The sequence below is a fragment of the Electrona antarctica genome, assembly GCF_951216825.1.
Source record: "Electrona antarctica genome assembly, chromosome: 23".
Lineage (NCBI taxonomy): Eukaryota > Metazoa > Chordata > Actinopteri > Myctophiformes > Myctophidae > Electrona > Electrona antarctica.
In genome coordinates, this window is record NC_136804.1 from 1,973,967 (window position 1) to 1,990,451 (window position 16,485).

The 16,485-nt window shown below is 42.7% G+C and overlaps 1 protein-coding gene across 6 annotated transcripts in view; it reads left to right on the forward strand.

Annotated features, from left to right (window-relative positions):
• The window catches only part of grm8a (glutamate receptor, metabotropic 8a), a 439,481-nt gene that overhangs the window by 385,378 nt on the left and 37,618 nt on the right, over positions 1-16,485 (forward strand). For all 6 annotated transcript variants that reach the window (XM_079494665.1, XM_079494666.1, XM_079494668.1 and 3 more), the window contains one exon: positions 3,201-3,340. In XM_079494665.1, the coding sequence (XP_079350791.1) occupies positions 3,201-3,340 (140 nt within the window). The remainder of the gene's footprint in view (positions 1-3,200; positions 3,341-16,485) is intronic.

The following is a 16,485-nucleotide window of genomic DNA, read 5'->3' on the forward strand; positions in this document are numbered from 1 at the left end:
CTTCATTACGTTCTACTCCATGCTTGTATTGCTGTAGCCTGGCTAATAAGCCAGACTCAAATCACACTGTGTGGTATTTGAGTCTGGAGATGCTGTGTGTGGATCTTGTTTCCCGGGGGGGGCTGGTTCAAACATTTTCTCTTTGACGCAATTGGTCAGAGCTACTGTCAGTCAAAGGTCTCAAGCATTGAACGTCACTGTACCAAAGCCCGCCCATATTGCATACCGTGTCCCGATTGGCCACACCAGTTCTCTGGTGTAGGAAATGGGCGTACAATTGAGCCTCTCCAGACCGTAATCCGCCGGCAGGCAATTGTTTTTTGCCAACGGCTGATTCGGTCTGGCTTATTAGCCAGGCTAGTATTGCTGTACCACTGTCACTTTCTCAATACTGTATACCGGCCTATTCCAATATTTTCATACTCGAAGAGATGTGCTTACCAGCGGGTTTACAGAAGTTAAGGAAAACAGAACACCTAAGACACACAACTATCTTATTCTTATTATAATTTAGCAGTTATTCTATCCAGGGGTCATCATGTTCACACACGGACAAAAATGTCCATGCCAAGACTTGTCCTTGTCTTTGGCCACAGAAGGCAGGAGGCTATACTTCTAATTATCTTCTAATACTCCCACTAATCAGTCTGTTTCTCATTCGCTTCAAGCTAACTCACACACGCCCACAGTACGTCAAGGCAGTCCATTTAAGCAGTCACTATATTCTGCGTTCACGTTACATGCTAGCCGAGACAGTATAGTTGTTCAGATGTCGGCGTTCAAATTCCCTCCACCTCCTTGGCCTCCTCCCTGTGGCATTTAGTTCTGTAATGGGTGATACTGTGATTATGATTAATGGGTTGTGCTATGATACTGTATGTGGTATCTATAGTTCTGTAATGGGTGATTCTGTGATAAAGTGATTTGTGGATTGTTCTATATGTGATATGCATCATGTATATATGGCATTGAAGGTTGTTCATGTACAGTTGGGTGCCACCGATATTGTCCCTTATCATTTGACCCATTTAGGCCTGACCTCAAAATTTTAAAAAATCCTTCTAAATCCTCCAGTTTTCTGAAATAAATATTTTCACGATTTTTCAAAAATAGCAGACCTACAAGCTCGTAGCGCGCCATGAGCTTGTAGATCTGCTATTTTTCAATAGCTAAATTATAACATAATGTTTAAAACACAAAGGGGTTCCTTTTGCGCAGATCACGCAAACCTCAGCAAAAAGAAAAGGACAATATCGATGGCCTCCAACTGTATGTTGCACAGGTAATCTGTAATATCACATGAGCAGAGCCACACCGCCAAACTAAATGCAATAGCTTTGCAATAAATGGTAATGGTCAATCCTGAGCTGAAGAGTCCTAATGAAATAACATTATAAATAATGTTGTCATACATTATAAGTAAGGTGGGTGGAAAAACTTGGTTGTGCAGGCTCATCATTATGGGTATCATAGGATAGAGAAGAGCATAAACTGCATAATATGACTAATCTGCATGATACTTATGATCCTAAGATGACTACCGTATTTCTATGCATTTGATGTATTACCATGTGTTGTCCTTGCCTACTGTAAATAGCTCTGCGGATCAGAGCGTCTGCTAAATGCCTAAATTGTGATTGTTAAACTATGCTGAGTTGTATTTTGAGGTCAGCCATTCTTTTAGTTTAGTTTCGAGTTTTCAATTAGGGGGGGCGAGATCTTTAATAGGTCAGTCCACACAGAACATTGAATCCACACGGCGAGGAGAAAGAAGTGAAAGAAGACTGAACTATCGCCGCAAGACCACTGAAATGTAGAGCCAAGGCTGCTGAAGGAGCACTAAAACTCTGAAGCGCGCCGGTGAAGCGTCAATCTTTGGTCCGGGGGGGGGGGCACGGAAACGGGTCGTAGCACCGGGCACCACAAAGGGTTAATCCTCCCCTGCTCAATATAAGTTGTTTTGATGGTGTTAAATAATGGTCTTATGCGTCTTAGCCTCACATAGCAGTTGCTAACGACCCCTGGAGGAGACGGAGCAGCCACACATAATAAATGGAGCTCCGTCTTTCTTAATGTTTTCTGAGCATAAAGCAGTTGTGACATATTCCCCACTCAGAGAAAACTATGGCCCGACGTCACACGGAAACGCCATTACTCCAGGCCTAACCTCAGCACAGTATTTCACTTGCCTGGTGAAATTACCTAAACAATATTCTTTCTAGCTGCTAAACAGCTCAACAAAGTTTAGGACAAATGGAAGCTGCCCCACCAAGATCTTCATACGTAGAGAAGCTAGGTACGGCACAGAAATTGCCTAGAAAAGAAACACATGAGCAGTTTTGCATCAGTCCAATGCCTGAATTAAACGTGGTCGCACGCTGTCTCACTTGATTAGGTGTGCTATTTGCTCTGCATGTGAAAATAGCAGGTGGGTGGACAAAAAAGTGTATATCAAGCTTGACTTGTGTGAGAACATACAGTGTATAATATACTGTATATTTTGTAGCGTTGAATAGCTCTATATTCTGATAGTAACCGTTGATATATAGACTGTTTGTTCAATGGCAGGTCTCCCCATCTGTCCAGGTCTTTAGTGAACAGCATTTGTGACTAAATTTGACTGAGGGACTGCCATTGGATTTTTTTTAATTTTTGTTTTTTCATGTCATATGAAAGCAGGGAATCATAGCCTCAAATTGAGAAAACAGGCTTGAAAGGTTCACTTCTGTCGTCTCTAACATTACACCTAGCTACATGTTTAAGCATTTATTTCATATTTACATGTCGATTTCAGCTCTGACACTTATTTCAGACATGCTCTACTATGTGAAGAGTCTGCCTGTGCTATAAACTCATTTTTCGAAAAAAAAGGGGAAAAAAAGTTTTTCTCCTCTGGTGAAAAGCTGGAATTTGCGCGATGGCAGTCTCTCAGTCAAATCTGGTCACATTTGTTTAACTTGTAATGCACATGTCAGGATTCCAATTGAATCCAGATGAGAGAGAGGACAGTACTGTACATTATAGAGGAAGTGAAACTGGTAGCGATGAGCAGAAATGAGCAGGCAACATTGGAACTGCTGTATTTAATGTAGAGCAAAATGTAGAAACGACACTAGTACTGTATAGAGCCCCGAGGGACTCAGGGTCAACTAATATATATAGTTGAAGTGGTTGAACATGTTTGTTTTGCTTTTTTCCAGGAAGTGCGGGTACGCCGGTGGTGTTCAACGAGAATGGAGACGCTCCAGGGAGGTACGACATCTTCCAATACCAGAGCACCGATGGGTCTACTGCAGAGTACAGAGCTATTGGGACTTGGACCAACCGATTACACCTGGATGTGAGTGTTTTGTCAGAAATTGGCACGCACGCACGCACGCACGCACGCGCACAAACTCTCACACACAAACAAATCCTGGTTTGCGCACAAGGACTTTTGGCAGGCACATTCACACATACATGGGGGAAATAAGTATTGAACACGTCAACCTTTTTCTCAGTACGTTTATTTCCAAAGATGCAATTGATAGGACATTTCTACCAGACATTGGTATTAACTCAAGTAATCCACGCATGAAAAGAAATCACAACATTCAAGTCCATAAATAATAATTATGTGGAATTAAGTGCTGACGAAGGCCACACAGGCCGAAACGCGTTCGTTATCAACGTCAGAGGTAAATAAATTAATATCAAAAGGACATACAATGAGTGCTGGCATTTTCTTCATTTCAACTTGTATAATTATTCGAGCCTTGCACCGTAAGAATTTTATTCTAACCTGTTGCGGGTTTGTCTGCTTCGGCAGTACTTTCTTGCTCGAATTAAGTGCAATAACACAGGAAAAAAAGTATTGAACACGCTAACTGAAATGAATTTAACACTTAGTGGAGAAGCCTTTGTTTGTAATGACAGCTTCAAGACGCTTCTTGTATGAAGTAACTGATCGCCCACACTGCTCAGGTGTGATTTGGGCCCATTCCTCCACACAGATTGTCTTTAAATCTCGAAGATTTGTTGGTGCCCTCTGTTGAACCCTTTTCTTTAGTTCTTTCCACACATTTCCAATGGGGTTTAACCCATTCAGGCCTGACGTCGAAATTAAAAAAAAAAAAGTTTCTAAATCATGACAATTTTCGGAAAGATTTGAGGCACATTTTAACGATTTTTCAAAAATAGCAGATCTACAAGTTCATAGCGCGCCACTCGGTGGCGCGCTATGAGCTTGTAGATCTGCTATTTTTCAATAGCTAAATTATAACAATGTTTAAAACACCAAAACGGGTTCCCGCCCCAAAATGGGTTAATGGTTAATGTGGTTAAACGCTAACGTGACATGGATGCGTTCCAGGTCTCAATAGATTAAGTCAATTAGTCAGGTGACTGACTGGGCCATTCTAACACCTTGATTTTCTTCCTCTGAAACCATTTGAGAGTCTCCTTTGCTTTGTGCTTTGGATCGTTGTCCTGCTGGAAGGTCCAGCCACGTCTCATCTTCATCATCCTGGTGGATGGCAGGAGATTCATCTCAAGAAAAAACCCCATGCCATGATGTTTCCACCTCCAAACTTCACTGTTGGTATAGTGTTATTCGGGTGATGCGCAGTCACGCAGTGCCATTTCTCCTCCAAACATGGTGTGTAGTATGACAGCCAAAAAGTTCAATTTTGGTCTCGTCATGACCAGACAACATTCTCCCAGTATTCAGTAGGCTTGTCCAAATGCTGTTTAGCAAACTTTAAACGAGCTTCGACATGCCTTTTCCTGAGAAATGGAGTCTTGCGTGCTGAGCGCCCATAGAGGCCTTGGCGGTGGAGTGCATTGCCTATTGTTTTCTCTGTAACACCTTGTACCTGCTGCCTCCAAGTCTTTCTGGAGACCTATCCTAGTGGTCCTTGGCTCTTTGAGTACTCTTCTGACCATCCTTCTCACTCCCTGGTCAGAAATCTTGCGAGGAGCACCTGTTGATGGTGAAGTGATGCTTCTTCCACTTGCGGATAATGGCCCCAACGGTGCTTACTGGAATATTCAGATGCTTTGAAATACGTCGGTAACCAGTTCCATTCTGATGCTGAGCAACAATCGGGTTGCGAATGTCTGGAGAGAGCTCTTTGCTTTTATATGATATGTTTCTTGTGTGACTGCTTGATAACAACAGATAGGAGGTAGACATACAAATTACATGGGCATGGAAAGGCACCATATGAAATCATTAAGTATACTGCTTTTTCTTGGTGTGTTCAATACTTATTTCCTGTGCTATTGCACTTTATACCACATACAATTATTTATGGATTTTATTTTTGTAATTTCTTTACAGTTATATATGGGGGTCCTGAGTTATACCAACGTGTGGTAAAGAAATCATGTGAATATAGCATCATTGGAAATATATTTACTGGGAAAAAAGTATTCCACCCATTGTGTAAGTACCTAAACATACATGTGATTCAATGTCAGTCATACACTGTATTATTCTTTTTATTTTACAAAAAGACATATGGACAAGAACTCAGCGATATTTATTTGAAAAGCACATTCCGATAAACGTCAGAGTGCTAGAAAGTCAAAGCAAGAAAGATGAAGAGACACAAACACATGAAAGGAGTGGGTGGGAAAAGAATGCAGTCGGATGACTAGATGAGATGGAAATGAATGGCAGTTGCTGTATATTAACGAAGGGGAGACTGGCAGCCTTCTAATGAGACTCCACTGATCATCCTGGGAGGGGGGGGGGGGGGGGGGGTGTGTGTGTGTGTGTGTTTGTGTGTGTGTGTGTGTGTGTGTGTGTGTGTCACTTCAACCATACTATAGTACAGGGGTTCTCAACCCGTGGGTCGCGACCCCTCGGGGGGTCGCCAAATTATTTTAGGGGGCCCCCAAATTATTTAAAAAAAATAGCAGACCTACAAGCTCGTAGCGCGCCACTCGGTGGCGCGCTATGAGCTTGTAGATCTGCTATTTTTAAATAGCTAAATTATAACAATGCTTAAAACACCAAAAGGGGTTCCCGCCCAAAATGGTTTAAGGTTATTGTAGCAGTCAATTTATATTGGGGGTCGGGAGGGGGCGGGGCGGGGGTCCCGAGACGTTGCCAAAGCATTTTCGGGGGTCCCCGGCCAAAAACGTTGAGAACTGGGACGTAAGTCGGGACTTGATCACTCCCGGCTGGGTCGCCTGAGTGAGGGGTATGAGGGTTGAGAGACCCGAAACCCTGTTGACCTCAGGATACATCACTGAGGATACCTCCCAGGTGCATCCATGCAATGTTTTTTTAGTTATACTTACTGTAGTTGACTGGGGTACCAGCCAATCGGCAAGCTTTATGAGCTTGCAGATCTGCTATTTTCTCCAAATGTTCACCTCTTAGCCTATAGAGCACCGAAGTCTGATGTCATTTCCACATCCTTCCTTTTTCCCCATTCTGAATTCCCAGCAGACTTTTTTTTTTAAATATTGCAATGCAAATGTGTATTGAGTATCAAGAGTGACTGATTGTCGTAAACGATACAGAGCCACCTCCCCAACAATAGAGTGTGCGCATGCTTAAAGTGAATGGCACATCGAGTGGCAAATCGAGTGGCAAAGCAACAGGCAAAGTGAGTTTAACATAGTTTAATGTTGTTTAATGCAATCAGATATGACTTTTCTGTTTGTATGTATGGGCTGTCAAGGCCAGAAAGTAGTTTTTTGCCACTCAGTAGGTGTTCCTGCATAACTTCCTGGTTTGATGATGATGTCACGCGCATACCCTCTATATTGCAGAGACAGTTTGTTTATTTTTGGACCACAATTCTTATATTCTAAGATGATGATGATTATGATAATAATCGATTGTATTTATATTGCACCAAATGTTGTTCACTATAGAGAAATGACGACGGCAACCCAGGGGATGGGATATGACGAGGGGTCAATCCACTTGAACCGCTGCATCCATATTATGGGGCAGCATTAGCCAAACATAGCCGATCTACAAGCTTACAACGCTATTCATGGCAAAGATATTTGGTGTGTAGAGTTTCCACCACTGTAGACAGTCCAAGTACAGAGACAACTCCGGTATATGTGACTAAATTTGACTGAGGGACTGCCATTGGATTTTTTTTAGAATTTTCGTTTTTTTTCATGTCATATGAAAGCAGGGACTCATAGCTTCAAATTGACATATTGGTTGTTCAGTTTGACCCACCAGTTTTGGAGATATGGCTTATAGAGTAATGGCTTGCAGAAAACAGCAAGTTGAGAAAACAGGCTTGAAAGGTTCACTTCTGTGGTCTCTAACATTACACCTAGCTACATGTTTGGGCATTTATTTCATATTTACATGTCGATTTCAGCTCTGACACTTATTTCAGACATGCTCTAGTATGTTAAGAGTCTGCCTGTGCTATTAACTCATTCCTCTGGTGAAAAGCTGTAATTTGCGCGATGGCAGTCTCTTAGTCAAACCTGGTCACATATATAAGTGGTTACGTTTGTAAAATCCCACAGAATGTGAAGTGGAAGTGTCCGGCTTTCAGAAACAAAACGTAGATGTTTGTTGCAAAAGTCCTGGGTCCATATGGGCTATACAAAGACTGTGTGCATCATAATGATGCTGAGAAACTTTTACACAAAGCCCACTTGACATTAGGTAAGGTATTCATGAAAAGGAACCTCGACGTGAGAAAGTGACTCTGCAAATGACTCTGCAATAGGCGCTGTCGTGGAACTTTTGAGACATTTGACACCTGCAGCATTTGTTTTGATGCAATGTACATGTGCAGTGAGTCAACACAGTGACGGTTCTCTCCCTGCTGGAGAAGCAAGCGGTGTTTGTACATAATATATACTGTATTGTATGAGTAAATGTTTTCAGCAACCAGAACCACCAATCTCATGTGTCGTGTCTTCTAGAGAGAGAGAGAGAGATGATTTGGGGTGTTGATTTGTGTAGAAATAATTTCAAATGTAAATGGTGCAAATGTGACGTTTTGTTTGCTATTCTTACTCTCTGCGTAATATTAGTCTGTTTATATTCGAGTCCAAGTTCCCACTAATAGTGACGGTAACATTTATGCATTTTAACTGACATTTTAACCTACCATAAACACTCTAATAGGAGTCAGGGCCTTTATTTACCTCATACAGAGAGAATCAGGCTTTAATTGGAGTCAGGCTATTATTAGAGATAGTAAAGAAAAGTAATGTCTGTCTGCACACAGAATGTTGTCCGTGATTTATTTCACCGTCGGCCAAGTATTGTTTGTTTTAATAGAGGATAATAAAGCCCACGGCAGCATTATGCAGTGTGTGGACATTATCTTTATTTACTTTGATTATTATTATTATTATTATATTTGTGTTCCAGTACGCTCTTGTTTCAATATTATTATATCATGTGATTTTGTAATGGTGAATTAAGCTTAATTAATTCATCTTAATTCACCATTATGGGTGCAAGACCTGTGTTGTGTCATAACTCATAGGAAAGAGGCAGGGGATGTTTTAGCACAACTAAGTATAGGCTTATTTAGCGACTGTAGATCTTCACAGGAGGACTGGGGCCCTTAACCCATTCTGGGCGGGAACCCCTTTTGGTGTTTCTAGCATTATGTTATACTTTAGCTATTGAAAAATAGCAGATCTACAAGCTCGTAGCGCGGCAGAGCCCCACGCTATGAGCTTGTAGGTCTGCTATTTTTGAAAATCGTGAAAATGTGGCACAAATCTTTGAATATACTCTTTTCAGAGCAAACTTTTTTTACTCAAATCTTTGCTTCTGAGGGGGGGGAACAACATATTTTCAGACGGCGGCCGGCGGCCAATTACATATATTTTTGGGGGTCCTTGACATGAAAATGTTTCAGAACGACTGACAAGTCTGACGTTTTTCAGAAAAGGTTAAGCGTCCTCAGAGGTACCACTGGGTGGCCACCAAATCTTTATGGAATAGGAACTTTTTGTTTTTCTCCGTTAACCACTTGAACCCTAACATTTGTATTCTGGGCAACATTCGCCAAAAATAGTCGATGGTTTTAAGCACGAGTCATCCCGCTTACGCAGTGTTTTTAGATCATCGTGATGCATTTGGAACCCTTGACCTTATGTCTAGATCCCTGGAGGAATATATACTGTACTGTACTGTATATACTATAGGGAGAGAGGTTTCTCTCTCTCTCATGAATGAATGAATACAGAACTGCATTTCTTTTTCTTTTTCTTTCTTTCTCTTTTTCTTTTTCTTTTTCGCTTTCTTTCTTTCTTTCTTTCTTTCTTTCTTTCTTTATTTCTTTCATTCTTTCATTCTTTCATTCTTTCATTCTTTCATTCTTTCATTCTTTCTTTCTTTCTTTCTTTCTTTCTTTCTTTCTTTCTTTCTTTCTTTCTTTCTTCCTTCCTTCCTTCCTTCCTTCCTTCCTTCCTCCAGCAAAGATAGAAGATCATGAATGTATTTTGGCCCTAAACCATTCAAAGCTCCATAGACCAACAGTATATTTTGGAATGAATCATTTAACACACAGTGTAGTGATCCACTGTCATGGTATCGGAAGGACTGGAGCAGCAGGGTGCTCACGGCGGAATGTAATGTTCCCGTGTGAAGAAGCCCTTTAGACCAAGGCTTTCCAAACATTTCAGAGCGCGACCGCCCCGAAACAGTCACATTTGAACCGGGGACCCCCCACCCTGACAAGCACTTGGATTTGTGGGCATTATACATTTAATCGTTTGCCCGCCAGGAACATAGGAATATTAACACGTAGAATCTTGTAGCCTGCCACAAACGGAAAAGCCGTTTTAACAGCGATGTATTCATTAATGCATGTTTTAATACGATCGTATCGAAATCTACCGTCCGTTAGCTTTGTTATGCTTCTGACCCAATGGGCGCGGCCATTTTGAAAATGCGCGCGCATCCACTTACATTGCCGGCTCTGTTTTCAGACGGCTTTATCTCACAGAAGCGACATTGCAGGGGTCGCTTTGTCCCAGACAAGCGTTTTCAACGGCCTGTAGCAGGCGCTGTGATACTCGCGGTCCACTTTTTCCACCACCGACCGAGAGAACAAGCACCAGCTTCGTCAACACACACGGAATGGTTTCATAGTAAAATGCGATTACGGATATTTGGCTCTTCAAAGTAAGTGTCACGCGCGATAAAACCCTGGCAGGACGCGACGGAGGGATTAAATAATGGTAGCGGTAAATGGGTTTTAAATTTGACTCGCTTCCACAGATGAATATTGTGAAAATAGCCAAACTACAAGCTCACAGTGCCTCGCACTGCGAGGTGATGTGAAAACAATATTGCACATTATAAGCTAATCATCTCTGGAGGTCCCAACCCCCCCCCCCAGTTTGGGAACCACTGCTTTCGACTTACCAAAGGAAATGGGACGTGCGGGTCACGTCGGGACAGAACGCGGCAGGAAGACTTCTCCAGTGGATCATTAAAGCGCTCGTTTAAACATTTTATGCCTGTGATCCAATATGCCACTATACTATGCGCGCCATACACGCATATGTGACAAATAAAACCTCTGACATTTCCAGTCTTGATGCTCGTCATCTCTCGCCCTCACCATAAATGTATTAACGAGCCCTTTTGGCTTTTCAAGTGACTCGGTGACAAATCCCCACCGAGGACACGTCGCCCGATGAGGAGAGTGACACCCTCTCCTCCAGTGAGGGATCATGATTTAACGCATTTTGGGCGGGAACCCCTTTTGGTGTTAGCATTATGTTATGCTTTAGCTATTGAAAAATAGCAGATCTACAAGCTCATAGCGCGCCACGGAGTGGCGCGCTACAAGCTTGTGGGTCTGCTATTTTTGAAAAATCGAAGAACGACTGACATAGAAACATAGCTTTTTCTGAAAACTGCCAGGATGTAGAAGACATTTTTAGAATCTGATCTCAGGTCAGAATGGGTTAATGATCAGCCACACGCTCAACTTTTCATGCCACCCCGCTCCCAATCATGGGCACCCCTGACACGTCAGCGCGACAGCTGTGGCCTAGTTTGGGTTCTCAAACGGTTAAAAACGATACTGTAGCAATGCAACCAAGTCCAGTGGTGGAAAGTATAACGAAGTACATTTACTCAAAGTACTATTATTACAAAACATACTCTAACCACTTAACACGAGGCCTGCCAGGAACATAGACAATTAGACACGTAGAATAGCGTACGGTGCCACACCCGGAAAAGCCGTTTTAACAGCGATGTATTATTAATGCATGTTTTAATACGATCGTATTAAAAGCTGCCGTTCGTTAGCTCTGTTATGCTTCTGAGCCAATGGCCGCGGCCAGTTTGAAGATGCGCGCGCATCCACTTACATTGCCTGCTCTGTTTTCAGACGGTTTTATCTCCAGAAGCGACATTGCAGGGGTCGCTTTGTCCCAGACAAGCATTTTCAACGGCCTGTAGCAGGCGCTGTGATACTCGCGGTCCAGCACCAGCTTCGTCAACACACATGGAATGGTTTCATAGTAAAATGCGATTACGGATATTTGGCTCTTCAAAGTAAGTGTCACGCGCGATAAAACCCTGGCAGGACGCGGCAGAGGGATTGAATAATGGTAGCGGTCAAACGGTTAAGCCCCTATATACATTTTGGCATTTGAAAATATAGCCCATCTACAAGTTCACAATGTGTCAGGATTTTTGAAAATTTGTGAAATTGGACATAGCCTATTGCATAATGGGTACTAGAGAGAGAGAGAGTGAGCGAGAGGCGCTACTGGGTTATGCATGACCAGATATCAAAGTGGAGACTGGAGGGTATTTCGTTTTTATTGATGTTTTTAGTTTATTTATTTTATTCCAAAGGAATCTGTCCCGAGAGGATAAAGAATCACTCCACTTTGAAATTAAAATAATGTCCTTGTTATTGCAGAGAGCATGAAAAGGGGCCAATGCGTTTCAGCGTTCGTTGGGGACATTGGGACAGTTCTTAACACTTTAATTGCCCGGAACTATTTAATCCATTACATTCACGGACGCCTTTTCCGGACGGACCGGCCGGAAGTTCATGATGTTGTGTAGCAGCTAACAATAGCCACAGCACTCTAGAGTCGATCGACAACAACGGGAGACAAGAATAAATCTATCGAGACTAGCAACTGGACCGCGGAGCGCCGTCTAACACAGGATATTTTTTCAGAAAAAGACGGGATGATTTAGATCGCGATTTATGAACGTTTTAAGATTTTCGTTTTCATCAGCTAAACAAAGGAGGGAGTTTTTTGATGACGTCTCACTCTTGCGCGTCACCGAGGAGAGCCCAGCAGGCACACCTGGGTTTATACAGCCAGGCGATCCGTTCTCGTATCAATAAACTTCGTCTTTAGGACAATACTTCGTCCTGAGCGTCGGGCGTTACTAATAGAAAGGACAAAGAACTTCGTCCTGACTCCTGGGCGATGGGAGTGTTAATGACGATTTATTTTCTTCCTGTAAATGTTTTTAAAGGAGGGGAGTGGGCGCTCGTGTCTTCATTGACAAGGTGTGTGTGTGTGTGTGTGTGTGTGTGTGTGTGTGTGTGTGTGTGTGTGTGTGTGTGTGTGTGTGTGTGTGTGTGTGTGTGTGTGTGTGTGTGTGTGTGTGTGTGTGTGTGTGTGTGTGTGCCCTGTGACCCCTGCAGGGTTCATTGGGGTCCAGGTGCCAGTAAATTATTGTCTGGTATGAGGTACTTTTATTGAAAAGTGAAGAATGGCCTTTTATCTCAAGTGTGTGTGTGTGTGTGTGTGGTCACATTGTGTGTGTGTGGTCACATTGTGTGTGTGTGGTCACATTGCCTGCAGTGTGTGTGTGGTTACATTGTGTGTGTGTGTGTGTGTGTGTGTGTGGTCACATTACCTGTGTGTGTTTGTGTGTGTGTGTGTGGTCACATTGCCTGTGTGTGTGTGTGTGTGTGTGTGGTCACATTGCCTGTGTGTGTGTGTGTGTGTGTGTGGTCACATTGCCTGTGTGTGTGTGTGTGTGTGTGTGTGTGGTCACATTGCCTGTGTGTGTGTGTGTGTGTGTGTGTGTGTGTGTGTGTGTGTGTGTGTGTGTGTGTGTGTGCTCACATTCCCAAGGATTGCTTTCTGGATTTTGCAATTAATTTGTATTGGAGCATTCATCCGTAGAAAGTAACATTAATTGCTTTCCAGGGTTCAAAGCCGACAGAAACTATAAAACCACCAGGCAATAAAACAATTATTTACAATGTTATAACAGCTTAAATGCTCTATACAACAAACCATTAACCCTTCACCCTGTGTACAGTACAGTACAGTACACCCACCCTGGTTGGAATCAAGAGGGAAGCCCATTTGGTGTTAGCATTATGTTATGCTTTAGCTATTGAAAAATAGCAGATCTACAAGCTCATAGCGCGCCACCGAGTGGCGCGCTACGAGCTTGTAGGTCTGCTATTTTTGAAAAATCGAAGAACGACTGACGTAGAAACATAGCTTTTTCAGAAAACTGTCAGGATGTAGAAGACATTTTTAGAATCTGATCTCAGGTCAAAATGGGTTAAATGCTCTATACAACAAACCATTAACCCTTCACCCAGAGTACAGTACAGTACAGTACAGTACAGTACAGTACAGTACAGTACAGTACAGTACAGTACAGTACAGTACAGTACACCCTGGTTGGAATCAAGAGCCCATGCAGTGGTCCTGTATGTTCTAGTCTGAACCCTCCCAGTCTCGCATAGACAGACGGCTCTCCCACAGTATCTCTGAAGGATTTTAAAATATCTTTCAAAATATACATTTAAAATGTGTGCTTTGAATAATGTGATTCACCGTAGGACACATTTTCGCAGATGAGGGGAGGGAGGGGGAGGGGGGATAGTTTTTTATCACTTCTGTGCTCCGTTCCAGACGGAAGTGGATTTGACAACTATGTGAGGCAACAGTCTGCCTCGAGAGTATACTCCTAAGGGAACGAGAACATTATGATGTACACACTATCACAGAAAAGAAAGAGAGAAATAATTCTACAAAAAACAAAAGAAAGGGGTGCGTGCGTGTGTCCGTGTGTGTGTCCGTGTGTGCACGTGCGTGCGTGCTCCGTAAAATGCCCACAAAGAACAAAACCGCATTCTCTCTTGTGCTCTCTGACCCTGACGCTGTCCGTGGTGCTGAGTTGTGCATATCAGAGAGAAGGGTCAGTTATTGATCTGCACACAGCCTACAGAACCATAGTAGAAGGGAGCGAGAGCGCATTTGGAAGCTGTAGTCGTCTCAAGCTATTTATGCACATACCTCTAGTGTATTAAAGTGGTTAAGATGCATGACTGAGATAAGAGAGTGAGTATAACTTCAGTTCCACAACATGGTGTGTTGTGTCATATACCTTTTTAGATGGTTCAGCATGCCACTGAATTCTGTGTTGGAAACGTTGCTTTCCTGGCCGTTAACCTTGAAGCTCTCAGGTAACCTTGCCACGCCTTAGCTTTTGCTGCATTGACACGGCTAGCTTGGATTCTGTCGTGGGTTTTTGTTGTATTTGAGGTTCGTGAGAAAGTGTCATTATATTTATAAACCCTTTTTGAGTGGTGCAAACCACTCCAACAACCAGCTTTGTCTGTATCTATGTGTCTATGTATGTGTGTACCTGTACGTGTGTGTACCTGTACGTGGGACCCAAAAAAATGAGCATGGTTACTATGGTCACTGACATTACGTCAGACCACAGCTGATCAGGCTATATAAGACCTTGCACCACTCAGTTCACACGGGTGTGATTTTTACTAATCAAAGCGAGTATATCCCAGGCTCTGCAGGGTTTCACATATTTTGTTGCAAGCTGTGCCTTACGCTGGTCTATTGAGTTCCTGGTTTGATTTGAGTGCATCACAGTTGAGCGTCACACACACACACACACACACGCACACACACACACACACACACACACACACACCGCCGCTGTAGTGTCGTGTCGCGCGTCTCTCTGCTTTACTTTCAATTTCAGTTCACTATGGCCACTGCTTAAGTCAGCGATGATGATGATAGGCTACTAGTAGTGTAAACAAAAAGAATAATCGGAAAACCATCCCGCTTCCTTCGAGTCAAAAGTACATAGATATTTTGACTTCCCACTGTCCAGGGAGTTATGGCAATGGACAAATACAGTATGAGCCAGCTGAGCATATTAGCAGGCATCACAAAGATGACACAGCTAACAATTCCAGGCTCGTTTAGAGCAAACTCCCATATAATTTGACATATGCTAAAGAAATTTCCACGTGATGTTTGTGTCTTTACACATTCTATATTACAGTAGAAATATAGCAAGAGACATGTGACCCCTTTCAGTGGTGGCAAACGCTGGGTTTAAACATTTGATAAGCGTTCTAGAACCACGTTATACAGTTGGAGGCCATCGATATTGTCCTTTTCTTTTTGCTGAGGTTTGCGTGATCTGCGCAAAAGGACAGTTAACCCATTTTGGGCGGGAACCCCTTTTGGTGTTTTAAACATTATGTTATAATTTAGCTATTGAAAAATAGCAGATCTACAAGCTCATAGCGCGCCACCGAGTGGCGCGCTACGAGCTTGTAGGTCTGCTATTTTTGAAAAATCGTGAAAATATTTATTTCAGAAAACTGGAGGATTTAGAAGGATTTTTTAAAATTTTGAGGTCAGGCCTAAATGGGTCAAATGATAAGGGACAATATCGGTGGCACCCAACTGTAGATAGGGCATAAAACCCAAAGTTTATATTGTTGATGTTATTCTCATTTGTTTTTAGTCAAATAAAAGTGACTTATTGCAGAGAAACAAGTGTTTTTCTTTACAAATCAAAACATTAGCCTGAATTAATAATCATAGTGCTCTGTGCTGAAAATAGGAGGTTTTTAAAAAAAAATAGAATCGTATCGAGACCTTAAAATCGAAGGTTGAATCGAATCGTGGATTAGGCGAATCGTGACAGCCCAGTCTTAAAAGTGATCAATGTCACTTTTATATGTCTTAAACATATATAAAACAAAAGTGTTCTGCAGGGAAAGTAATGGGAAAAACAGACAGGGTTTCACATATTTTGTTGCAAGCTGTGCCTTACGCTGGTCTATTGAGTTCCTGGTTTGATTTGAGTGCATCACAGTTGAGCGTCACACACACATATATAAAACAAAAGGCGGGTTTAGCGTGTTCTGCAGGGAAAGTAATGGGAAAAACAGACGGGTTTAGCGTGTTCCGCAGTCCAACTGTTAAAGGAGCATTCAGTGATTTGGGTGATTTGGAAAAAAACCCGGTCCACCCGGTAACAAGATGTGCACATGCACACGCTCTACAGTGGGGGAAGTACAACAGACCAACAGCACGTGCAAGAATGCCCGCCCCACTCGATCATGATTGGAGGAAGGCCCCTCTCATCCTGATTGGATGAAGGCTTTGCCACCCAAAGCCCAAACCGAAACTAGGGTTTTTTGACCCCAGGGGCTCACTGGGGACAGGGAGGAACTCCTTATATGGTCAGCACACTTTATAGTAGGG